The following is a 27,008-nucleotide window of genomic DNA, read 5'->3' on the forward strand; positions in this document are numbered from 1 at the left end:
GGAGCTGCACGGGCACCGCTTGGGAGCTGATTAGGAATGCAGATTCCCAGGCTCACCCCAGACCTGTGGAATCAGAAGGTGCATTTTAACAAGGTCCTGGGGCTTCATATACATGTTAAAATTGGCAAAGCGTTGCTCCAAAGCCAACGCTGCAGAAATCTGCCCCTCGCGCGGAGCTGCAAGGATTCGTCAGGCATGGTTCATTCCAACCAAATTCCTGATTCTGTTCTCCCATGTCCTTGATGTCTTAAAGAGTTAAATGAGTTCATAAAGTATCTCACTTATTCCTAGAAAATAGCTCTCAGTTGAGGAATATCTGTCTTCATACCAGAAAAAGCATTTGGGGTGGGGAAGAACAGAAATATTTCGGACATTCAAAGTTGGGGCATTGAGGTCCTCTCTGCTTTGCCATTTTACATTTTGTCCTTGTCTATGTCATACAATAAATTCTTTCATGAGTTCGGGAACAAGTTGTATGCTCACTGAGGAAGGAAAAAATCTCTGGCTGCAGGGTACTCACATGAAAAAGAGGGAGGTTAATATAAAAAAATCTGTCTGGCCCTTCTACAGCTGTTCATACATTCCAGAGGGAGTGCCGAGACTCAGGGGTCCATCAGAATGAGGCCTCCCCACACTGGGCATCAGTCTAGGTGCTGGGCCACAGAACGGACCCAGTCAGGTGACCTGTGATTGCAGAGGTGGTGGGGGCTAACCCAGGCAATGAAACATAAGCAAATGGAAAGTTCTGGAAACAGAGAAGTGCAGGTAAGCAGAGGAATTGAGTAGTGTGATGGTGAGGGCCCAGGGAAAGCGGACATGCTGCTTAGTGAGGAAGTACCCCCAGCAACAACAGCTCTTGCTGAGCCTACCAATGTGACCTTCAAGTCATGAGGCCCAATGGACACCTTCCAATTTTCATCTTACTTGGTATCTAGCAGCAGTCAAATGAGTTGGCCACTCTGCCCTTCTTGAAACTTCCCTCTATCCCCTTGGCTCCAGGGACACCATACATCTGGTTTACCTCCTATCACTGTGAATGTTCACTCTGCATTTCTCCTCCATTCCTATGGCATGTATTCCTTGCTTTATACTTTTGAGCCCTTAATTTATGCTCATTCCAGAATTCTTTTCTGAGATTTAGAACCATCCATGCAATGGCCTATGTGACTACTCTAACTGGATACCGCGTAAGACTTCACACCAACAAGTCCAAACCTGAACTCAAAAAACCTTCTCCTCCAGTCAGTACCTCTTCCAGAATTGCCCGTCTTGATAGATGGGACTGCTCTCCATCCAGGTACACCTACCAGGGACCTTCAGTTGTTCCTGAAATCTTTTATTTGTTCCCCATAACCACTAGATTGTAAAGTCTTATTTTACCCATCAAGTGATTTCCAGTCTGTCTTCTCTTTGTCCCCATCCAACCACCATAATTTGAGTTTCCACCATCTCTCTCACCTTCACTGTCTCAGGAGCCCCAGATGGTCTCCTCACCCTTACTTTCTCCCACTTTAGCTCAATCTTTTCACAACAGAGTGAACTTTTAATAAACCCAATATATTCATATCATTTTCTTGCTTAAGATCTTTCTATGAGTCTCCACTGCTCATAAGTCCAAGTCAAGACTATGAGGCCCTGCATAGCAGGCCCCTGCACTCATCCCTGGCCATTGTTTCCCTTACTTTCTGCTCTTCAACCCCTTTTAGTTTGTTTATTTTTTAAATTCAGTATTTTAGGAGCACCAAGGTAGCTCAAGTGGTTAAGCCTCTGCCTTCGGCTCAGGTCATGATCTCAGGGTCCTGGGATCGAGCCCCATATCAGGCTCTCCACTCAAGGGTGAATCTGCTCCTCCCTCTCCCTCTGTGATCTCTCTCACTTTCACTGTCTCTCAAATAAATTAATAAATGGAAATCTTTTAAAAATAAAAAAAAAGATAAATTCTGTATTTCATTGAGTCTGAGAGGTCATCAATTGAAGAATCTGTCCTGATTTCAAAAATGTCTAATGTAAGAAGAAAAAAAATTTTTAAATTGTTAGAACACAGTAGTTCCGGTGTATCGCCCTGCCCCTTCGAAATGCAAGGTTTCTGCTCCCACATCACTCCTTCTTTTGCTTGGGAAACTCTTTTTCTCATCCTTCAAGTCCCAGCTTCTGTGTGAGCTCTTCAGGGAGGTCCTTTCAGACCACCACGATGGTCCCATCACAGGTTGGGACCCCTGTTATACACCCCCATTATGCACTTGAATTTTAGAGCACTTAATCGTGGTGATAATGAAACAGTCTTTTGTATAGTCATGTGTTCAAGGTCTTTTTCCCTTAACAGATTATAGACTCAGAGCAGGAGATAATCATGCTATTGTCAGCAGCTAAGACTTATCCTTGCTTCATGTAATCCTCACAGCACCATAATAAGGCACATCTATGACTACACCTGTCCCTTCGAGATAGGGAAACCAGGCCATAGAAAGATAGCTGCTCAGGTCACATGACTATTAATTTGAATGCCTAGAATCTGATTTCAGATTCTGGTCTCTTAACCTACTTTTTAGTAGGCACTCAATAAATATTTGTTGAATGAATAAATGAATAAAGTCTTCAAAAAGTTAAATATTGTAATTATTGTTCATGGAGTTCTAGAAACTAAGAGAAATAATAAGACTAATGAGTCAGTTTGTGATAAACCCAGAAACTATTTCAAATTTTAATCAAGCACTGATCACAAAGACCATGTCACTGTCTCATTCTATTACGAATGGTTTGCAACAATCTCCTCATCACTCTACAAAGTACCCTATTCCTAACAGCATTTACTGTCATTTCTTTCTTTCCTTCTTTCCTTCCTGTATTTTTTGCCTTCCTTCTCTCCTATTTCCCTTCTGTTTTCTCCCTCACTCTCTCCTTTTCCCTTTCCTTTCTTCCTCACAGAATATACACTGAGCATCTATGACATACTAGGGAAACTGGGGCGCACAGGATATATACTGGTGAATGCAAGCACAATCCCTGCCCTCGGACAGTATATAACGTATAGAAGGGAGATTTCATACGTAAGTAAAACCAACAAAGATGTGGTTATGGAATTGTATCCCTGTTAAGAAGGAAATAGTTCAGCGTTAGAAAATAGCAGGATGGGAAGAGCAGGACCATGGGAGTGGGGTGGGTGAAGAACTCCCTTCAAGGGAGTAACTGGAAAAGCCAGACCTGATCACGGAGGAGTTGGCCACCAGTGAAGGGGAGAGCGTCCCAGGGCAGGGGAGGCCCAGGCGCAGGACAAAGCCGGGCACACTGAGCTGGGGACAGGAAGCCAAGGTGGCCAGGCCTGCCTAAGGAAGAGCAGCCTTTATATGACGCAGAAGACCAAGGGGTGGTCTTGGGGGCTGTTAGGCCAAAGAGCGGCATCATTAGTATTTCTAAAGATGACCCTCTAGACTAGATGGATAACAGTTTAGATGAGAGGGATGGAGAGAAGGGAGAGTAACAAAGACCAACAGAGGGTGGGCAGAGACTGCCTTGGCTGGTAAGTGGGAAACCAGGGCTGTATGAAGGCCCCGTTGGGTGGGTGGGTGGGGTCTGTGTTGCTGATTCCTCCCTCTCTGATTCCTTGGTTTTACCCATTCCCATTCCCTGCTTTCACTGTGCCTGGCTGTCTTTTGGGTGCAGGGCTCTAATGCTGGTTCCTTGCATAAATTAAGGCAAAGAAAAGGGAAATGACCAACATCAGTCTGACTTCTAACCAGGGATTCAAGTCATCTCCCTCCAACCCCTTATCACTAATTGTTATTCGCCTCCCTATCAGGGAGTCAGGAATTTTCAGTGTTAGGGAGAAGCTTCCATTGGGAAAGTAATCTAAACTCTGAACAAAATGGAAATCCTATGAATAAGGCTGGGGAAGAAAGGAAGGTACAACTTATTATTGTCCTGCTCCTCTGTGGTGCTCGGCAGACCTGCTAGGGCCACTGGGCCCTGACAGTGACCCCTGGAGGTTAGAGCCACTTTATACTTGAGGAAGCCAAGACACGGTGAGGTTAATGGACTTACCCAAGGTCCCATAACTAGAAAAATCAGAAGAAAGTGATCAGACCCACTTCTGCTCTGAGAGGGGAAGATCGAGAAAAAAACATAGAGAGGCCAAGAAATGTGCCACCATGAAAGTCACAGAGTCACAAAGCTAGCAGGCCATAGTTAGGATGCGTAACCCCTGACCCTCGTCTTGGAGAGCAGCAGAGAAACGTGACATGGGGCTCCCCGGGGCCGATCGCCACAACAACAGGAACACAACAGCCATGTCTGAAGGGAGACAGTGAGGAATTTCCCAGTGAGATGCTGGAAGCTCTAAAGTTCTCTTTGGCCTCAGCATAGAAACTCAAAGGCTGCAGTCTGGACACCTTAAGCCCAGACGATATGTACAAGGTTTCCCTTGGGTTTTTAAACATGCACTGTAATTCTGTCTGCAAGCAGCACGTCGGTTTTAGGAATGACACTGCAGACAGATTTTGATCACATGTTATGCCAAATATTTGTCTTCAGCCGTATGATCATCAAAGCTCACAAGCGAGAGTCCTTGCTGGCTATCCGATGTTGGGCACAAACAACATCAGCTTTATTGGAATCAGGCAAATGTTTGTATACCAAAAGCAGTATGTTCACAAGACACAAACGTTCTTTGTTTTTCTTGCCCAGACGACATCTCCCTCTCCAACTGGCCGCATCTGACCACTGTGCTCCGGTAAACAGGAAATCCTTTCAAGAACACACATTGTGAGCAACCGAACAGTTTGCTCTCGAAACTACTCTGTCATTTAACCACATCTGTTTGTTTCTCTTGAAATCAACCTGACTTGGTTGCTTTGCCAGGAGCTTCGAACTCTTTATTTCCCAATTTTTCATGTCATTCGTTAAAAAAAAAGGAGGGGAGACATGGCCTTGAAGACAACAGTTTATCCAGCCCCATTCATTTTCTTATTGACCAAATTCATTGTATAGATTTCCTTTCACTCAGATGTTACACGGCTGTAAAGGATATGCTTGCAAGGAGAGGCCCATCTTCAATTCTGCCATGAAAAAGAAAACTATAGAAAAGCAGTAGATCCATCTCAGCCCAACACATGAGTAGTGAGGAGGCTATGCAGTTATTTTTCTTTGTTCCTTAAGAAATGTTAACCAATTTTTGTCGGTATCCATGAAACACACCAGTATCCAAAAACTGACATAAAACACTGGGCATTTGCAGCTCACTCAAGGAGTCTTTGGTTCTGAAAGTGGTGACCTCTCAAACATTAGCTGCCTAAGTAGGAGTGAGGAACACCCCGGAACTAAGAAGTTCAATCATGTTTGAACTGGAAACTAGTCACGAGACAACTTAGAGGGCAGTAGAGACTGTGGGCCATTCATTAAGAAATGATGCATTATGTGATTTTATTGAACGTAACATCCATATGGAACATCTGTTGCTGGGCCACACAGTAAAACGGACCCTTTTTGCTCTGACTGCTTGGAAGACAAGGGTCCTCCTGTTCCACACTGCCACCCCTCATTTTTTTCCTATGGGGTGTATTTCATGATGATGTATGACTTCTGCCGGAAATGGGTAGCTATCCAGCAAATGCATACATTCACCCCATAAAAAGAGGACCGTATGCTGGAAGATCGCCAAGGTCATGGCCAATTCTACTGACAGCTGAAAATAGTTAAACTGACTTTTACTGCCCAGGCAGGAGCCAAAATTTCCTTCTGGCTCAGAAATCTGAACTCAACCCAGGCATTCACCCAGCTTCTCCCCTTCTCCCAAATTGGATGTCTCATAATAGCTCTATGACATTGTCCTCACTTCTTCTAGGAGCGGTGTTTAGGAAACACAAAGGTGGAGGCATTTGGTCAAAAGGATCCGAAGTAATTCTACCACACAGAGCAGCTGGCCAAGACCCCAAAGCATCAGCTCTTCTCACTGTCCAGCATATAATGTCCACCAGAGTGGACCATTTCTCGGAAAGTTGGGGGCCATTCTTCACTGGTGCAAGAGGAAATGCCGCTAGGTTTTCTAAGGGTTTCTTCTCTATAAATACTTGTCTGGCTCCCTGATAAGTGCTGAAGTTCTAATAAATAAAACAGGAGTTAGTTTTCAGGCTGCACTGAAAACTAATCCAGACGTTTCTGGCGATTTCAAGAATTGACGGTTTTGATTCTATGAAAGCTATCATCACATAGCTAAAAAACAGAACCCCAAAGCCTGGAGACAAGCATTTTTAAATGTAAACACGCAGTGAAGGCACCTGAAGCATCGCTGTGTCAGGCCAGTTAGAAAGCTGGTACAGAGATAATAACCAAACTGTTAAGACTGTGCTCACGTGCACGGTGCGAGGTTGCTGCTTTTTGCACCGACGTGCTGTGCTGACACCCATCTTTGGATTCCATGAAGGAAAGGGGCCCGTGGCCTGCGCGAGCAAGAGCTCAGCAAATATCAGTTAGAGAGACACAGCCAGAGTGGGCGTGGCCAGTACTCCTGACCCTGCCCCCAACTCTGCACTTTAGAACACCTCTCCCTGCATCTTCAAAGCATCTCCAAAGCGACTCAGGCTCTGCTTTTCTGAACACTGACTGGACTCCACTGGGCCTGGGTGGTTGGGTGTAGTGCTAACTACGTGCAGCTCACCTGCAGCCCAAGGGAAGCAGAACGTGTTATTCTGCTCTGGTAATTGCTGGGCTTCTGAGAAGGAGCCACGGTTCCATCAACACCAGGCTTGGAGTTTCTCTTTCAGCGCTGAGACGACAATCTCTTTGGGAAATTCGTGAGCCAACAAGACTACAGTACAGCCTCGTACCTTAGATAAAATAATGTTCCCTTTCCTTGTGTGGCAGATTGAGCCCAGATCAAAACACAGATAGGTACACCTGAGCCCATGGGTGGGGACCTCCAGGAAGCAATGAGAATGAAAATTGTCAGCCAAGGTTCAGACCTAGTGGGTCTCTATGAACTTGAATCAGCTTCCTGATTTTCCATTTCCAACATTGGTACGGTGTTTACCTACCCTAGTCTCTGGGAGGAAAGTGCATAGAAAGATTCCTACAATAAAATAACTTTGGTGACACAGATTTTTACCCTGTGAGACTTCTCAGGACCTTGACTATGATAATTATTAGAAGAAAAATATTTTTTAAATCTAAGCCCATGAAAAAAAGAGGGCACATCTGTGCAACGTTTACTTACCCTTTTCAAGCTACAAAATATTAACTATGTATGGAGCAACTGCCATGTGTAAGACACCATGATTCTAGAAGAAGCCAGCTGCAGGGCCATACAGAAAACCTCCACATGAAAAGACAGGGGGCTTAAGCCTTGGCCCTAGCAACTTCATATAAGCAGTAATGGGCAAAGGGATGGGCAGATAGTTTCCCATTATTGTTTATAAGCTGCAAAACTTAACAGAATTTACCATCTAGGAGTCTAAAATAAAATTAAATAATAAGTGACCTTGTTTTGATTAAATTTAAGATCTTAAGCTTATTCTATGAAATAATACTGACTACATTATGGCAACATGAACTTGTAATTACCTAATAAATAAATGCAATGTTCGCTCAAAAACCTATATATAGGGGCTCAGTCAGGTGAGCTTCTGCTTTCGGCTCAGGTCATGATCCCGGGGTCCTGGGATCAAGCCTTGCATGGGATCCCTGCCCAGTAGGGAGTCTGCTTCTCCCTCTCCCTTGGCTGCTCCCCCTCCTTGTGCTCTCTCTCTCTCTGTCAAATAAATAAATAAATAATAGTTTTTAAAAAAGAAAAAAATATATATATACCATGTGGGGGGCAAAGAAGAGGTCTTTGGTAGCAGAAAGGCCGATGGTGCTTAGGTGATCTCTAAGACCTTTCTCTGGTTCTAAAGTTTCCTAAATCCTGATAATAAGGGGAATAATAATATGCACATTTATATATAATTTTTGATCTGATCCCTTCCTCTTCCCCTTTTCTATGCCAATCCTGTTTGGTCAACCACATGCCCTAGGCTTAGAAAATCAGCCGCTCCCTTATTGGCCAGGGTTGGTGGCTTCCCCTGGCAGAGAGCCTGGCTTCTCAGGGCACTCCCTTTGACTTTGGGCCAGAAAGAACAGGAAAGCTTTCTGTGTCTTTGAGATCATCAACTCCGGGGTCAATCAACTGCAGCCCTCTGGGCTGACGAAGCTTAGTAGAGACCAACAGAGTAACCGAGTAAAGTGATCTGCGCTGCCTGTGGCCTCCCAGGCTGCGGGGCAGCAGGTCACACCTGTGTTTGTTTGTTTGTTTGTTTGTTTCTTTCTTTCTTTCTTAATAAAATTTTATCTATTTATTTGACAGAGATACAGCAAGAGAGGGAACATGAGCAGGGGGAATGGGAGAGGGAGAAGCAGGCCCTCCGCTGAACAGGGAGCCCAATATGGGGCTTGATCCTAGGACCCCGGGATTGTGACCTGAGCAGAAGACAGATGCTTAAGGACTGAGCCACCCAGGCACCCCATCACACCTGTGTTTCTTGAGCAGGGTCTCTGAGCAGCGTTCCTCCAAACTGCCCAATCTGCAGGGCAATCTGCCTTTGGATGATTCCAGCTCCCAGGAAAGGCCACAGTTCCTACTCAGAATCCAGGTCTTAGGCTAAAATGCATATTATTTCCAGTAATCTTTTACCAATAATTACTGGTAATCTTTTTTAAAAATCTATATATGTGTGCATATATATATATTTGTATATATTTCAATACATACACATATTTATACATTCATACACAATATAGAGTATATACATGTCTGAGTATATGTACATGTTTATAATAAATACATATATGTGTTTTTCAAGTAGAACTTTTCCAAAAATGGTTAATTGTCCTCCAGTAGTTCAAGAGACTGTGTTTTTCCATGTCTGGATGTGTCTGTGTGTATGCCTTTTACATAATATCTATAGCCATTTAGAGATTAAGCCTAGAACTCAGAAGCAATTAATAGCCATAATTAATAAGTCTAATAATTGAAAGAGATATTACAAAATCTACATACTGATGGAAAGACCATGTCCTTGCTCCATGAGGCAGACACATCACGCTGCTGGGTCCTGACCCCAAGCCATCTCCTCCTCTTTCCTAGGTGATAAAAAGACCCACTGGTTTGGGCACATCTGCCCGTGTGAATCAGGGGTGCACTCCTGCCTGAGATGTCTTGATTGTGTGGGACATGGGGGCAGGAACCTGGGTCACACGTGCTACCAGTGAGCTACTGAGACACACAATTCTGTAGTCACCTCACTCTATGATGGCTCGTTATGTGAAACAATCAATTGTCCATATTGTTTAAAGCAGTCTGATTGGAGTTTTATCTAATTTGCAGCCAAAATCATCATAACTATTATAAAGCCTCCTTGCTGTTAGTTGTTGGACAGTTTCATTAAGCTGGGCTACCTCCTTTCCAAGCCAAAAACATAGTCTGGTAGTAAATCAGATAGAAGGAAACAGAGTGCTTCTGACATAAATAGTTCCAGGAACAGAAAGTGACAGCTGATGGCCCAGAAGCAAGGAAAGAGAGTAAATTATAGAATAAAAAACAGGAACAGGGTCGTGTGGGTGGCTCAGTGGCTTAAAGCCTCTGCCTTTGGCTCAGGTCATGGTCTCAGGGTCCTGGGATCGAGCCCTGCATCGGGCTCTCTACTCAGCAGGGAGCCTGCTTCCTCCTTTCTCTCTCTCTGCTTGCCTCTCTGCCTAATTGTGATCTCTCTCTCTCTCAAATAAATAAATAAATAAAATCTTAAAAAAAAAAAAAAACAGAAACAAGAAGGTAAAAATACAACACTCGGGATCATTTAGGTGTGGAGCAGAGAACGCCCCACACTTAAAAGCCCATAAAAAGATCATTTTATTAAAGAACAGATCAATATTGAAATCAACTCTTTAGAAAGTTTTCCATATAAACCATATTTTTAAAATAGATTTTATTTATTTTTTTGAGAGAGAAAGACAGAGAGCATGAATGAGGAGTAGAGAGGGAGAAGCAGGCTCCCCACGAGCAGGGAGCCCGATGCGGGCCTCCATCCCAGGGTCCTGGGATCATGACCTGAGCCAAAGGTAGATGCTTAACCGACTGAGCCACCCAGGTGTTAAATTAATAATTTTTTAAAAGTTTTTCTGCTAAAGGGTTGAAAAGAACTTGTTAGAACCGCTAACCCACTGAGAATTTTATGTATCTTGGATTTTACTCTACACAAGCCAGAAGCATTGTTCGGAGCCACTTGGAACTCAGAGATAACATGATAAATACTAAGTTCCAAGGATAGTCCACAAAAGTCTGTTTGACTCCAAATGGACCTGAAGACTGGTGGGAACTATGGTGTCAGGGATTGGGACTCTGGGCACTGTCTCCCCATTGGAAGTTGGAATGTTAACCCACAGGACAGACCCAGGTCATCTGGCTCAGGCCAAGGGGGTACTTATCCAAAACGATGCTACAGGGAACACACTGTCCATTAGCTGCCTGCCCATCTCCAGACAATGCACACTGAGTCCGGCTGAGAGCCTGGGCTGGAGAACAGACCCCACATCAGGGGGGAAGCTAGAAGAGATGACCTTTAAAATCTCCAATTCTGTTTTCCATTTCCCCATGTCCCTGGTTCTGAGGGCTCAGAGATGCTATGAGTGGTGGCTGTTATGTTGCTGTCATTTTCTCAGTCACCACCGACCTCCATCAGTGAAGCACCAGACAAGCACAGTCCCACAGCTGGGTGGTCCCTCTTTGCTGCATCACTGCTGATACCAGCCTCCTCACTACCCATTCTGCTGGTCCCTATAATCTCCAAGAAATGGGGCACACCTGGGTGGTACACCCAGTTCAGCGACCCACTCTTGGTTTCAGTTCAGGTCACTATCTCAGGGTCATAAGATTGAGCCCCACCTTGAGTTCCCCATTGAGCACAGAGTCTGCTAGAGTTTCTCTCTCCATCTGCCCCTCAACACCAAAATAAATAAATAAATACAATCTTCAAGCAATGGCCTAAAGATGCCACCACCAATGAAGGGAAGAATGAGCAGGATACCTTGATGGCCTTGGTAAAACAATGAGATGAGAACACAATTACTACCTTCTTGGGGCGCCTGAGTGGCTCAGTCAATTAAGCATTTGCCTTTGGCTCAGGTCATGATCCCAGGGTTCTGGGATAGAGTCCTGCATCGGGAGATGCAGAGAGAGAGAGATCTCTCTCTCTCTTAAACAAATAAATAAAATCTTCAAAAAACCCAAAAACAATTACTAACTTCTCTGGCATAGTCTTAGATTTTGACTTCAATGTCCTACCTTTTCTAAAACCTGCCTTTGTCCCAGAATACTTGTCTAAGAGTCTTCCTGGCTGAAATTAGAATGTTTCCTTAGAATTGCAGCAGGTTCTTATACCTCCTTTATAGTACCTCTCCCATTATGTACTACATTTGAGTTATTTGTGGGCAAACCTTATCTCCCTTACTAGGCTGTAAGAGTCTGTAAGGCAGGATCCATGAAAGCCAGGAAAAATCAGCTCTCTCCATCTGGGAGCTGACAGTTTGGTTGGAGTAATTGGATAACTGCACCAAGATCGGGTTTTGGAGACAACAGCTTTCATTCAACAATAATTAATTCATGGGGTGTCTGTTGTGTGTCTATTGTGTGTTGGACATTGAGTTCGATTCTTGAGGAGGGTGTGAAGTGAATAAATGTTATACAAAGGTTTTAGCCTCCAGAAGTCACCATCTCATAATGGAGGCTATCACTTCCTCTGATCTTCAATGTCAACTTAGAGGGAGAACTTGGATCAGGACATGTCTTGTCACCCAAAAGAGATGTAAGTCTGTAACTAATCATCTGGAGAAAGAGTGGCAAATTCCTATTTTATGCCCCTGGACTTTGGACATTCCAAAAAATATGAGGATATGATGACTTTATCTAAGTCTCTAGAGATAAGATAGGGACAAACCACAGGAAGGGTCATTGCTCCTGCCCATGGAGGGATTGGAGAGAGAAGCCTGGGACTAGAGGTGAGGGTAGAAAGTGTGAGGAAAAGCAGACAGTGTGCCATAGCTTATAGAGGACAGAAATGCAGAGTGTGGAGCTGGGCTGTCCAGCTCTGAATCCCAGTTGGCCATTTACTAGCTGTGTGACCTTGAGCAGTTGCTTAACCTCTCTGTGTCTCAGTTTCTTAACTTGCGAAATAAGGAGAATGATCATAACTTGCTCATACAGTTAAGGTGAAGATTTAGAGTTAATGCAGGAAATGGGCTCAGAGCAGTGTTAATGGTGTGAGTTGTTACGTTATTATCATTACTGTACTGGAACCTGGACTAAGAGTCAGTCAGAACCTGGGTGGGACAATCTCACCTGTTCCAGTAAGGTCAGTCCCTTCACGGTAGAGACACAAAGCTAGCCTCTCAATCCTATGACCATCACTTCCCAAAGAATGTCTGCTGTTAATCTGGGGAACAAGTGAATTTCCAGATCTCTCCAGTCTCAGCCGAGAAGCCTTACTAGACATGTGAATGTAATATCCCCAACTGAGCAGGAAATGTGGAGATCCTCCTCCTGGGCACTCTCTCTTGCTTCAGGACATCAGGAAATGGCTTCACTGTGATAGGAGACTCTCCTTCCCCAAATACCTCCAGAGGATGGCCAGTCATTGCTTCAGTCTTATCTATGGCCCTCATTCACCTACTGATGGCTTTTAGTCTGCATTTCCCTGTGAATTCCATGATCCTCATAAAACCCAGAACCCATGAGGTCATTTCTCTGCCTACCAATGTCGGGTGAGGAGACACAAATGAAAACAAATATGACATGAAATTGTCCTCCCATCAGGATGATTATTAGAATTAACCTCTGATAATATCAAGTACTTTTCAAGAGTCTGGGGAAGAACATTCTCATACAGGCTGGTGGGAGTATCCATCTGAACAATGATTTTGAAAGGCTGCTAGGCAGCGTGGGCTAGTTTTAAAATGCACACACCCTCTGACCCAGCGGCTTCAGGGCTCCAAGCTTCCCTGAGGAACTTCCTGTGGGAAGGAAGGAGGGCTATCAAGGACTTACACGAGTCTCTTCATTCGGAATAGACAAAAAAACTCAGAAATAAGCTAAATGCCCATCAAGAAGGAAATGGCTTCACTGTGATGTATTCATCTATTGGAATACCATGCATCATTAAAAGCACAAGATGTGTCTAGATTTACTGGCATAGAAGGATACACATAATAATATGTTATGGGATAAACTGTGCCCTGCCCACCCCAAATTCGTATGTCGAAGCCCTAATCCCCAGTACTTCTGAACGGGACTGTATTTGAAGACAGAGACTTTCAAAGAGGTAATTAGGGAAAAACAAAGTCTTTAGGGTGGGTCCTAATCCAACATGACTGGTATAGAAAGAGATCAGGACACAGACACACAGAGGGAAGTCCATCTGAAGATACAGGGAGAAGACAGGTGTCTATAAGCCAAGGAGAGAGGTCTCATAAGGTACCAACCCTGCTAATACCTTGATCTTGAACTTCTAGCCTCCAGAATGGTGCAAAGACACATTTCTGTTGTCTAAGCCACCCCAGTCTGTGATATGTTGTTGCAGAAGCCCTAGCAAACTAATACACAATATCCTGGGCCACACTTCTCTGTTCTTCTCTTATTCCTATGTGCATTCCCAGGGCCCATCAGTGTCTACAGGCAAGTAAATGCTCAATAAATGGTTCTAAAATGCATTTAAATAGAAAGGAATGCTTTCTTGCAGGCTGCTTTTCAACCCAGGGCATCTCAAAGGCCCAACATTTCATTCTCTTTGTGTTAACTCCGACTGTCTAGAGATGAGCACTGTAATCACGGCATGAGCAAGGTCTAGGCTTTAACGGTTTCTTTAATACAACAGGGACTACTGGACTTCTGGACCAGCCAAGCCCCACTGGCTTTCAATTCTAGTGAAATCTGCTGAGAATGTATTGCAATTTATTTTATTCAAGTTCTGTGCCCATAAAGGTCTTCAATTCTTAACCCACAATAGGGCCCAAATCAAAAATGCTTATTGACCTTTGTCTGGGAAGCTCTGATAATGCAGGTCTTACCTCTTCATCGGCTTGGGTGAGCATTCTCTCTCCAGATTGGAGGATGTGTGTTTCACGTGCATTGCATTGTAGGAAGTGTGAGTATAGTCATTTTCGTCGTTGTAGTCTGGACCAAGTAACGTCCGGGCCCAAGTTCCCATGTCATAAGGAGGAAGGGTTCCTCCAAATTCAGAGGGCAAAAATTCAGGGTGGATTAGCTGGTGAAGGCTGTTTAAATTGTTTCCATGCAGGAAAATCTGGAGAAGAAAAAATAATTATCCACCACCACAACAACAACAAATCCAAAACATATGAGCAACTATTCAGCTTGATACACAATTTAGCAATGACAAATTGGCTGCACTGCTGGTAATCATGGTGTTTAAAGAGGCGTTCAATTTTGTGTCTGCAACTTAATCTTCATAAAATGTTAATTTATTGCTCAGAAAAGGGGCTGAATTAATAGTCCTTAAAAAGTGAAGTTTATGAACAAATTGGGTATTATTTGGCCCGGGCCCGAATTTACACGTACAGTAATCTCCTAATTATCCCCACTGATAAAAAGGGTAGCGATGTAGACTATGCAACCCCCCAGTCGTGCTTCTCGTGCACCCCCACATTGTTCTGCTCCTTCTGCCTCCCCCAACGGCTTTCTGCTCTCTGTACCCTCTCCGTCTCCCCATCCTTTCCAGGCCTTCCCCAATCCTCACCAGCCTCTTCCCCAGTCTGTCCTGGAGACACCTGCATGCTCTGGTGCTCCTCCCTGCTCCCCCAGCTAACTATTGTTTGCTGACTTCTATATTTTCTGATGGGTGCATTTATGTCTTGATCGCCCACAGGAAGAGAAGAACACTCAGGAAAAGGGATGGTATTTTCTTACCCTCTTAATACATTCCCAGCTCCCAGGATTGATGTGGGCACAAGGTAGAAACCCTATCCATTCGTCAGTGGAAGGAAAACTGTGGCCTGAGAACTTAGGGGTATTTTTACTGCCATCTTCCATTTATGTCTGGACTGAGGGCTAACACCCAGAGAAGTTTGCATCTTCTAAACATGTACTAGAAACCGGCCAATCAGGAGTGCCCAAATTGCACTTATTTTCAGGAAAATCCACACAGTGGTTAAGCCATAAGTCAATAATGATCATCTCCTACGATTTAGGAATTGACTTCTGAAAGTCTATTTCAAGTCCATCCGTGGAACGGTATCAGTTCCCATACTTCATGTTGCAAGTTCAACGTACACAAGTTATATCCAAGCGTAGGAACACTGATTATACACACACAGGTGTATACTCACAGCCCACAGTTACCATCATGCAATGTAAATGTGACTTTTAAAATACTTAAAATTAGGAGCATCTGGGTGACTCAGTTGGTTAAGTATCTGCCTTCAGCTCAGATCAGAATCCCAGGGTCCCAGGATCAAGTCCTCGTATTGGGCTCCCTGCTCGGTGGGGAGTCTGCTTCTCCCTCTCCCTCTGGCCCTCCCTCTCTACTCATGCTTGCTGTCTCAAATAAATAAATAAAATCTTTAAAAAATAATAATAAAAGAAGATACTTATATATAGTATAACAATATACCATAAAATTATTATCAATTATGTCATATACTATAGATTATATTATAATATGCTACCTAATAGAGACATATACTTGCTACATTGTTCTGTTGTATTGATTTTAACTTATGATGTCATAACATCATTTAGAAAGGAAAGGAACAAGAAGCTAAGTACTAACATTCTTTAGAAGAATACCGAAGCAATTCAGAAAATAATGTATATTTTCTGACAGTGTATCTCAATTTTAATAAGAATCTTTGCTTTTGAAGAAATTCATGGGTTCTGGCCTTTGCAAAACACCTCTCAGGAGGAACTACAGTGTTTGAAGCATGGAAAAGCTGGGGATAAATACTAGGCCTGGTGTTTAGAACAAATATTTGTACCGACCCACCCAATAGCTGCTGTTCTTTTTTTTTTTTTTTTAATTTTTTATACTATCAATTTTGTTCATGATGTTCATGTTTTCTGTTTTAAGTTTTTATTTAATTCCAGTTAGTTAACATATGGTGTAATATTAGTTTCAGGAGTAGAATTCAGTGATTCATCATTTACATATACCACCCCAGTGCTCATCCCAACAAGTGCCCTCCTAATTCCCATCACCCACCTAGCCCATCCCTCTATTCCCCCAACTGCTACCCTCAGTTTATTCTCTATACTTCAGAGTCTGTTTTATAGTTTGCCTCTCTCTGTTTCACCCTATGTTCCTCTGTCTTGTTTCTTAAATTCTTCACATAAGTGAAATCATACATACTTATTTAGTTTAGCATAATACACTCTAGGTCCATCTACATCATTGCAAATGGCAAGATTTCATTCTTTTTTCATGGCTGAGTAATATTCCATTATATAGAGATACCATATCTTCTTTATTCATTCATCAGACGATGGACATTTGGGCTCCTTCCACAATTTAGCTATTGTTAATAATGCTGCTATAAACATGTGTCCCTTCAAATCAGTATTTTTGTAGCCTTTGAATAACTACTTAGTAGTGTAAATGCTTGGACTAGGGTAGTTCTATTCTTAACTCTTTAAGGAACTTCCATACTGTTTTCCAGAGTGGCTACACCAGTTTGCATTCCCACCAATAGCCAGCATGGATAGGCAGTGCTGTGGAAACTGGCCTTGTCTCCTGGGGTGCTGTGGGATGGAAGAACTCGGCAGATAGGAGGCTGGACTCTTCACCTATCAGATTCTGTTCTGTGCCCAGAGTTCCAGAAACTCCTTTCTATGGCACCACAGCAAGTGTCAATTGCTTTGTGGGAAGAATTCCACTCATTCGTTCCTGAGTAGAAGATTCAGCCCCTGGGAAGCCTGAAGCCATATGGGGAAAAGTCTAGGACACTTCTCTGTCCTTAGCACTGTCCTAAGTCTTTGCCAGATTGCAAAATGTTTCTAAATGTCTCTGCCTCCTTAGGCTGGTGAGTTCTAGTCTTAGTGCCACCCTTGTTTGGGAATAGGAGAACTATCCTTCCCATAACCTGCTGCCATGTTCCCTCAGGATCTGGAAGAATCTGAGGTTTAGGACTTAGAGACACTGCAGAGTGTGTATGTGTGTGTGGCATGGGGGCTTACATCATCATTTCCCCCTGCATACACAGACTCTTCCTTGGCATGAGGTGCCCTGGGTATAAGGGCACATGTAAGGTGCTGTTAAGAATGACCCTGGTCAGGGGTGCCTGGTGGCTGTTGGTTAAGTGCCTGCCTTCAGCTCAAGTCAGGATCACCGGGTCCTGGGATCGAGTCTTCGGGATCTCTGCTCAGCAAGGAGCCTACTTCTCCCTCTACCTGCCACTCCCCCTGGTTGTGCTCTCTCTCTCTGACAAACAAACAAATCAAATAATAAATAAGCAAATAAATTAAAGAAAAAAAAAAAAAGAAGAAGAAGAATGACCGTAGTTAGATTCCCTTGACAGGTGGTGCACCCGACCTAGGAGGTAACTGAAATCAGGAAGTTTGAAAGAGAAGAAGCTAAATGGTAAAGCGAACGAGAGTCGCTGGGTCTCTACTACATGTGTGGCGTTATGCTCCCTGCTTTCCTCTGCTGCCTCTTTAAATTACCCAATATCCCAGTGACCTGGGTGTTAGTCCCTCTGCCTTTCTAAATGAGGAAACTCAGATACAGAGTGAGTGGTGGAACAATGTTCCGTCTCTCGGCTAATCAGAACGCCACCACAAACCTCAGCTCTGATGGAAGGTGGTGGCCTCCCAAATGTCATCAGCTGAAGTAATTAAGACTTTAAAAGCCTTTTCCTAAGAGCATTATTATTTCTTGTGAAGAATGCTTCCTCAGCCTCAAAGGTGATGAAGCTGGCAGCGATGACCCAAGAGCCATGGGGAAGAAAAAGAAATGGTAAACATTCTTCATCACGATAATACATTTGCAGGACAAAATGCTAGCTATTAAAATACACCGTGAACGGGAAGCTGCTTGACCCCATAGCTCCCTGGAGCATTTACAGTAAAATGGGCATCTGGTATCTGCATGCCTTCAAAGTTTCCTTTGGTTTGTCACTGGGACTCTGAAAATAACTCAGTTCTACTGAATTATTGATTAAATTCAGACCATTTGCAAACTCCAGCTGAGGCTCACATGCTCAGGGAGTGCAGAAAAGCCGAAAACCCACAAGTGCAAAATAAGGGGGGAGAGAGAGAGGGAAGGGAGACAGAGATTGAGAAAAGGGTCCGGTAATTGCCCCTCAGCAACCCCGCCATTGGGTGTGTGTTTTCATTACCCGCTTCCTGGTCTTGTCTTTAAGGAATGGCTTGATGAGCGTGTACAGGGCATGAATGTACCAGGGTTGATTGACAAAATGGACTCCTCCGAAGCGGGCAGGAAAGCTGTCCTGGGGCAGAAAGAGAGAAATGCACACCAATTAGCACACATTCCAGAGAGGACTGGGCCCGCAGGACTGCAGCCCTGGGACAACCTGTTTCTTCTTTCTGACGAAAGCACTAGCTAATATAAGCAAGCAAGCAAGCAAGCAAGCAAGCAAGCACACAGCCTTCCTAGCTGCTAATGTTTCCTCTATTCCCCTCACTTCCTTCCTCCCCTCTGACTCCGTAACTTAAACATCACGCAAAGGTGCCAACTCATGTCTTTATCAGTTCACAACGGTAGGACCTCTGACGTGGCACATAAGTGTGCGTGACCCAGATAGTTAGGGAGTCCGAATTGTGTCATGCATCAGGCAACCAAAGCTTCAGTTCCCGCAAGCCTTGAGCATACACTCCCTCCTCTACCCTCGTGCTCTACCTGCCAGCTACAACCCTCTCTGCTGGCATTGTCATGAGAGCAGCTGAACTTCCTGGGCACAGGAAGGGACTGGAAAATGATTTCCAAGAATCTGAAGAGATGGAACTCTCTGGAATCCACCAATGTCTGACAGTACGTGCTGGCAAAGTTTCTACCAATTCCTGAGCTGGCTCTGTCTTTCATCCCCACAGAGTAGGGCCCAGGGAAAAGAGATTTGTTCAGTGGATGGGCTAGTTGATTCCCCTAACTGAGGGAATACGGGCCTCCTCTCTGCAGATCAATATATTTTGTATATTGTATTTGTATGCTTCTAATTTTAGAATCCAGATCAGGGCACAAAGCTTATCTTTTAGAACAACTGAGAAGCTCTTCTCCATGCTAATTAGATCAACAAAATCAGGGCCCTTGACCATGAAGTCCGAGCTAGTCCCGCAGCCCCAGGACCCGATTTCCTGATGGAGGGGTCCAGCAGACTGCATTGCATTCATCTGAATTAATGGAATTAAAAAAGGAGGAGCAACTAATTCAATTTGAATTGCCAAGTGTACCGCCAATCAATTTCATCACAACAAATATTTTTGTAAAATGTAAGCAAGAAGACATGAAAGCAGAAGGAGCTGAGCTGCCTGAGGTAACATTTCAGGCAGCAGGCTGATCCCCGAGGGTGTATGAAATGTCCTGCCTGGGTCTTTTTTAGTAACGAGGAAGAGGGTTATTAACTTTTTTTCAGAGCCCTGTGAATCTACAGGATCCCTGGGCATCTTCTACACTGAGACTTAGTTCCCAATATAAGTACCTGAACTGTGTATATAATGGTCAATATTTTAAAAGACTTAAAAATTATTTTTGCCCCTACCTACACATTTTACAGAATACAAAGGAATTGTATATTTTGAAGATAAATCCAGATGATTTGATTAAAAGTCTGTGTTTTGGAGGACATGTATTCTTTTATTTTAATTATTTTATTTTAAAAAAATTAAAGAAACTGCCAGGTAAGAGTAGAGAGGCTTTTCATACTAATTTGTCCATGTGTCATAATCTCTCACTGTGCCTGATCTGGTTTTAGATATATAAAAGTTTTTAATAAGGCTGTTTTTTCTCTTTTAGGTAGCTTGGGATCTAAAAATTCTTTGGTGCTTTAAAAAAAAAAAAAAAAGAGAGAGAGAGAAGATCGCTCACCTGAGTTTATCCTTGGTGTAAGTGCTAAACGGAAACCTCACTCTTTTTGGTCCTTTTGAACTTGTTATTCAGAAATATAACTCATTATCCCACACTAAGCACGGGTTCTGAAGGACTCTAGAAGACGAGGTGAGTACTATAAAGGGTTTCTCTATAAAACCAGGGCTTTACTATCTTTTTCTAATAGGTCCAACAAGAGGGTTTTTATTTCTATTGACAGCCTGTTGTGTTATACATTTTTAGGTTAGTAATGTAGAAGAATATTTTGTGAATAATACTCTAGAGGCAGTAGGCAAAATCTCAAAGAAAATATTAGCTTTTTAAAAGTGTCTAGAGACTCACTCCTATTTTAGTCTATGGAAACTCAATCATCAAAAGACATCAAAACCATCTTCTCTTTGTGTCAGAGGAGGTTGAAAGTAAAAACGCAAGGCTGAGACCCAGTTCGTTCTCTCTAGGTTGACCCTGGTTTCATGTCTGTCAGCTTGAAGACACGGGATTTTATTGATCTCATCCAGGTCAGCCAGAAACTATGTGCAGATACACACATGTAAAATCCTGTGCCTCTGAGATCTGGGTTTGGGCCAGAGTAGAAACAAGATCACTTCCATCAGGTCTCTCTAAAAAATTCAAGTGAAAGGCCCTCTTGTCTAATGAAAATGACGTGAAAATGTTCTGTTTTTTTCAAATGAGCCTGCCCACATTATTAATAATACTGTGTGTAAGTGTGCGTGTGTGTGTGCGTGTGTGTGTGCGTGCGTGTGTGCGTGTGTGTGTGTGTTACAAGGGAAAAATGAAGGAAGGAAAAATTAGCAAACACAACCCTTTTAGAAGCAATGTTAAGTGACTCTTAATCTCACAAAACAAACTGAGGGTTGCCGGGGGGAGGGGGTTGGGAGAAGGGGGGTGGGGTTATGGACATTGGGGAGGGTATGTGCTTTGGTGAGTGCTGTGAAGTGTGTAAACCTGGTGATTCACAGACCTGTACCCCTGGGGATAAAAATATATGTTTATAAAAAATAAAAAATTAACAAAAAAAAAAGAAGCAATGTCTGTCATTGTTGATGATATTGCCTGGTCTCATTAGCAAATGACAGATACAGGAGAAGCAAACCACAGATAAAGGGGAATATCTCCTAAGACTCCAAGGGGTTCATTACTCTCCTGGAGATGTACTTCTTAGGTCCTAAAGCAGACCCACCTCAAGATGGTAGGCTGAGATTCAGTGATGGTGTAACACTGTCAGAGTTCTTTGTGACTAAGGAGTATGTGCTAAAACATACCCTAGGCTCAAGAAAATGGTGTTAATTTCTGTCATTTCATTTCATGCATCTGTCAGTAAAAATATAATATCACTTCAAGTTATGAACATACACAAATCATAAAATTTGTTCCCCAGGTTATTCGCTTATGGTAAAAATAATATCCACTCTAGAAAAGTCAAAAATAGATTCAAAAATTTTTTGAAAAACTATAAAGTAGAAAAAGGCAAGGAAGACAAAAGAAAAATCATGTATATTCTCACTGCTAAAGACATACTCCTACTAATTTCAATCACTCAGGATGAGCTACATTATATTGTAATAACACACAAGCCCTGCTTTTTCACATTTAAAACCATAAGGATTTATTTCTTGCTCACGCAGAATAGAATGTCCTTGCTTGGTTGGCAGGGAGCCACGCTTGATTTGCTCTCAGCCAGGGATGCAGCCTTGCCCATCTGGAACAGGGCTACTTGCCATAGCTAAAGAATCACACCTTAGCTCTTAAGTGAGGCCACCAGAAAGTGACACGCTCTATCTATCATATGGGCCAATCATGTGCCTGACCTCAAACGGGTCAAGAAATGGGATCCTACCATAAGCCTAGTCGGGGAAAGATCAAAAATGCAGGCGGACAGCACTAATAATTACTCAAGCTCTGTTTCCTTCTTCCCTTCCTCTCCTTTTCTCTCCTCTCCTCTCCTTTTCTCTCCTCTCCTCTCCTCTCCTCTCCTCTCCTCTCCTCTCCTCTCCTCTCCTTTCCTTTCCTTTCCTTTCTTTCCTTTCCTTTCCTTCTTTCCTTCCCAAATGGGATCACGTTTTTAAAATTTTTAAAATTGGACTTAATAACTATTGATGGCTTGATGCTGGTGATACAGTATCAAATAATACAAATATAGCATTTATGGGGTAGTCGGGACACAGACAATGGCAGTCAAGTAATGATTTGTTTAGCGTCTTCGATTCTTCACTAAAACATCAGTGCATACCTTGCACCTTTATATTTCAGCACACAATTACGAGGGCAAGCGCATCTTCCAAACTAGTCCTCAAGGCATTCAGCTCCACTTTCAAAGAGCACTTTCTCTAACCCCCTGATACCTAGAATACTGGCTCAACAACTGACCTACAAATCTGAGCTCCACTCACTCATGTTCAGGATTCCCTATTTGCTCTCTGAATATTCACATTAAGGGTATTTACATCCTTGTGTTATGTTTCCTACATGAGATCGCTATTCAAGCATCTAAGTGTTAGTAGGATAAGTATCTGATATCATAAAGCATAAAAAGTAGAATAACACTGACTTGAGATAAGTGGAGGAGGGGCCAGTGACCAAAAGAGTGATGGGGAAATAAGGAATAGGTCAGAACATAGAGGATAATTTTTAAAGGAACTGAAAAAGCCAGTGGACAGGGACAAACTCAACTATGAAAGGGAAGGAGATGGAGGAAAGTCTATTATACATAAATCTAGCAGTGGAATAAATATTGCACATGGGCCTTCATTGTGGAAAAAAGAGGGTAAACTAGAGACATAGAGTATTATGGATGTGATTAGATCCTTTCTGAGTAGTGCAAGGTACGTGGGTAGAAGCAGTAACACTTTAGCTGAGAATTGCAGCTAATTAAAGAATCAGGGTCAGCTCCCTGGGAAGAACTGTTAATGCCCTGATTGTCACTAACCGAGAGAGAGTGCCTTATAGGAACTGCAGAGCTGCCAAAACCTTCCTGAGATATCATGATGCTGTGGCCACTCACCAGATGACCATTTGTGCCAGCATTCAGATTTTATTACTAAGTAACATCCAGTCCTCTGCATGCCAATAATGAGGATACCTTCTCCTTCCCCACTGGGATGCTGTTAGAAGTGAGGACAATCAGGACTTTTGACTCTAACCAAGAGATACTGAAACCACTGCCACCACAGTGCCAATGGAGACCACGTGGGAAGCCAGAACTCCTGTCACTGCCTCGTAGTAACAAGGAGGTCCTCTTCTTTTAGTGTCACCTGAGGTTGAATGAGGAACCTGGATGTCTGCCTCCATCTGGCAGTAATGAGACAGCATACTCCCCTTTTCTTGCCAGAGTGTTATAAAAAACAACAACAACAACTAAAACTAAAGGTTTATGTAAGATCCAGAACTTCAGAACATAATACAGAAATGTTCAAGTTAAAATTTAAAGATCACTCTTTATATCAAGAACTAGAAAAATCTCAAACTGAATGAATAATGAGGCCTATACGAAATGACAGACATGTATAATTAATTGAGAAATATTTAAATTATCAATCATAAAAAGTATTTCAACAACTATGAACATGCTTGACACAAATGAAAAAAAAAATAGAAAAACTCAGAAAAGAAATAGGAAGTACTAGCAAAGAAATAGAAAATATAAAGGAGAACCACAATTTGAAATTTTGAACTGACGAACTATAATAACAAAAAGAAGTAGTTGAAATTCAGCAGATAGGCTCACCAGTAGAATGGAGGAGACAGAGGAAAGAGTTGGTGAACTGAAAGATAGAACAATAAAAATTACCCAATCTAAACAACAGAAAGAAAACAGACCTTAAAGAAAGCAGACTCTTAGGGACCTGTGGGCCTATAATAAAAGATTAAGCATTTGTGACATGAGAGTCCTAAAAAAAAGGAGTAAGAGGGCGAAGCTGGAAAAGAACACAAAAGAATGGCTGAAAGCTTCCAAAATGTAGGAAGAAACATAAACCTACAGATTGAAGAAGCTAAACAAACACCAAACAGTATGAATTCAAATAAACTGATGCCAAGACTCATCATAACTATATTTTTGAAAAGCTAAAGACAGAATATTGATGGTAGCCAGAGAAAAACAATATCTTGGCTATTGCAGAAAAACAAATGAAATGACAGATTTCTCATTAGAAGCCATGGAGACAAGACGGAAGTCGCATGATATTTTTCAGGTGCTGAATGCAAAGAACCATAAACCTAGAATTCTATGCCCAACAAAAATATCCTTCAGGAATGTACGGGAAATCAAGAAATTCTCATATGAAGGAAAACCAAGTAAATTTGTTGACAGCAGACCTTCCCTAAAAGAATGGTTTAAGGAAGTGCTCCTCAAGAGAAAGGAAATGATGAAAAAACCTCGGGTCATTGGGAAGGAAGGAAGGAAGAATACAGCAACCAAAAATATAGGTAAATATGATAGACTTTTCTTCTCCTCTTAAGTTTTCTAAGTCAAAGGAAAGATCATGACCCTGTCTAATGGGGTTCAAAATGTGTATAGGGGAAACATATATAAAAATTATATTATAATTTGGGGAGGAAAAGGATGTAAAGGGAACTAAGGTTTCTATACTTCACTTGATAAAATATCAACATCAAAAGACTGTGATATTATAAATGTATTGTGTTATTACCAGAGCAATCACTAAAAAAGCCGTACAGTGAGATATACTCAATAACACCATAGATAAGTAAAAATAGAATGCTAACAAAAGTACAAGCAACTCCATGGAAGGAAAAAAAGGAAAAATAGAAATTCAAAACAGAGAGAACAAACAGAAAAGATAAAATAAAATGGCAGACTTAAGCCCTAACAAATCAATAATTCACTTAAATTTAAATAGTCTGAAAACAGCATTTAAAAGGCAGGGATTGGCAGAGGGAATTAGAAACATACAGTGTGTGATGTGTGTGTGTCTGCATATGCTGTGTGTAAGAAACTCACCTCAAAGATAGCTATATAGGCTGCAAAATATATGAAGTAAATACTGATAGAACTGAAAGAAGAAATAAGCAAATCCTCAAATACTGGCAAATTCAATATCCGTCTTTCAACAATTGATAGACTTTCAGACAGAAAAATCAGTGAGCATACCAAAGAACTCAATAATGCCATTAATAAACAGGATCTGATTGATACGTGTAAAATATTCCATTCAATAGCAGCAGAATACGCTGACTTTTTAAGTAACCATAGAATATATATCAAGACAGACCGTACCTGGGACATAAAAAAACCACAACAGTCTTAAAAGAAGTGAAACCAGACAGAGTATATTCTCTGTCCATATGGAATTGAACTGGAAATTAATAACAGAAAGATAACAGGAAAATTTCCAAGTACTTGGAAACTAGAGAACACATGTTTAAATAATTCATGGATGGGTCAAAGAAGAAGTCTCAAAGGAAATTTAAAAATGCATGGAACTGAAGGGAAATGAAAATACAATGTATCAAAATTTGTGAAACACAGCTAACACAGTGTTGACAGGGAAATTTATAGCATTAAACACATATATACAAAAAGAGGAAAAAATCTTGAATCAATAAATTAAAGCCCCCACCTTAAGAATGTAGAAGAACAAACTAAAGTCAAATCAAGGAGAAGAAGGGAAATAGCAAAGAGCAGAAATCACTGGTATTGAAAAAAGAAAAAATAAAATCAATGAAACAAAGAGCTGACTCTTTGAAAAGGTCAGTAAGATAAACAAACTTTTAGTAAGATGACACAGAAATAAAATCACAGAAATATCACAAATAACCAAGATCAGGAACCAAAGAGCAGATACTGCTACAGACTTTGCAGACATTAAAAGGAAAATCAAGGAATACTACAAGCAATTATACACACATATACATGACAACTGAGAATAAAGACCCATTCCTCAGAAAACACAAACTACCACAACTCACCCAATACGAAACAGGTAATTTGAATAGTCCTTCACTATTAAGAAAATCATGACATTTGTAATTTTGAAAGTAAATCACTGGGTTCAGATAGTTTCACTGGAATATTCTACTGAACTTTCAGAGCTAGCACCAATTCTATACAATCTCTTCCCGTAAATAGAGGAAAAGGTAACACTTCCCGATTCATTTATGAGGCTAGGATCACCCTGATACCAAACCAAAACAAAAAGAGTACCAAAAAATAAATTGCAGACCAATATCCTTCATTAATATCATTGCAAAAATCCCTAACAAAATATTAGCATACAGAAACTGACAATATATGAAAAGAATTATACACTATTGATGTGGGAAACAGAGACAAAAGAAAATTAAATTCCCTTACTATCCATAGCCCATTGCCAGGTCCTTGAAACAGGCAGAGTGAGAGTACCCTATGAATTCAGCTGCCTCAATGTTAATACTTTGCTAAGGGAAAAAGGCGATCTTAGCCTGACCCACAGGATCCTGTAAATCTACTTTAACATATAAAAATTATTTTGGAAATTTCCTTTATATCTACCCCCAAGATACTTGCTGGCAATCATCCCCCAAGCATGTGACCTACTGATATATATCTGAAGGGTCTCGTGACTAAGGTTTTATTAGATGGTAATAAATGACCGTTTCAGAACAATAGCTACCCCCCTCAAGGTCCTGGAAACCTTGCTTCCAAATTCCTTAGAGACTTACCCTATCCCTAACCCTCTCCCTACTTGAAAGTATATAATAGGCCATTCCTCATATCCCCAGGGCAGCTCTTTCTGCCCATGGGCCCTGTCCTCTTGCTTTAATAAAAACCACCTTTTGCACCAAAGATGTCTCAAGAATTTTTTCTTGGCCTTCAGCTTCAAACCCTAATATCTTTCCTACATCACTATGATCAGTGCGGTTTATTCCCAGGACGCAAGGCTGGTTCTGTGTTTAAAAATCAATTAATTGATTAATTAACCATGT

The 27,008-nt window shown here is 42.0% G+C and overlaps 1 protein-coding gene across 2 annotated transcripts in view; it reads right to left on the reverse strand.

Annotated features, from left to right (window-relative positions):
• CLVS1 (clavesin 1) overlaps positions 1-27,008 on the reverse strand; it is a 181,937-nt gene that overhangs the window by 14,645 nt on the left and 140,284 nt on the right. Inside the window, exons 4-6 of one of the 2 annotated variants that reach the window (XM_082719004.1) lie at positions 18,361-18,471; positions 14,080-14,315; positions 12,861-13,026 (exon numbers count right to left, since the gene is read on the reverse strand). In XM_082719004.1, coding sequence (XP_082575130.1) covers positions 12,945-13,026; positions 14,080-14,315; positions 18,361-18,471 — 429 coding nt within the window. In that variant the 3' untranslated portion in view covers positions 12,861-12,944. Of the gene's footprint in view, positions 1-12,860; positions 13,027-14,079; positions 14,316-18,360; positions 18,472-27,008 lie in introns of those variants that run through there. The other variant, XM_082719003.1, reaches the window with a different exon arrangement.

The sequence above is a fragment of the Mustela nivalis genome, assembly GCF_964662115.1.
Source record: "Mustela nivalis genome assembly, chromosome: 2".
NCBI lineage: Eukaryota > Metazoa > Chordata > Mammalia > Carnivora > Mustelidae > Mustela > Mustela nivalis.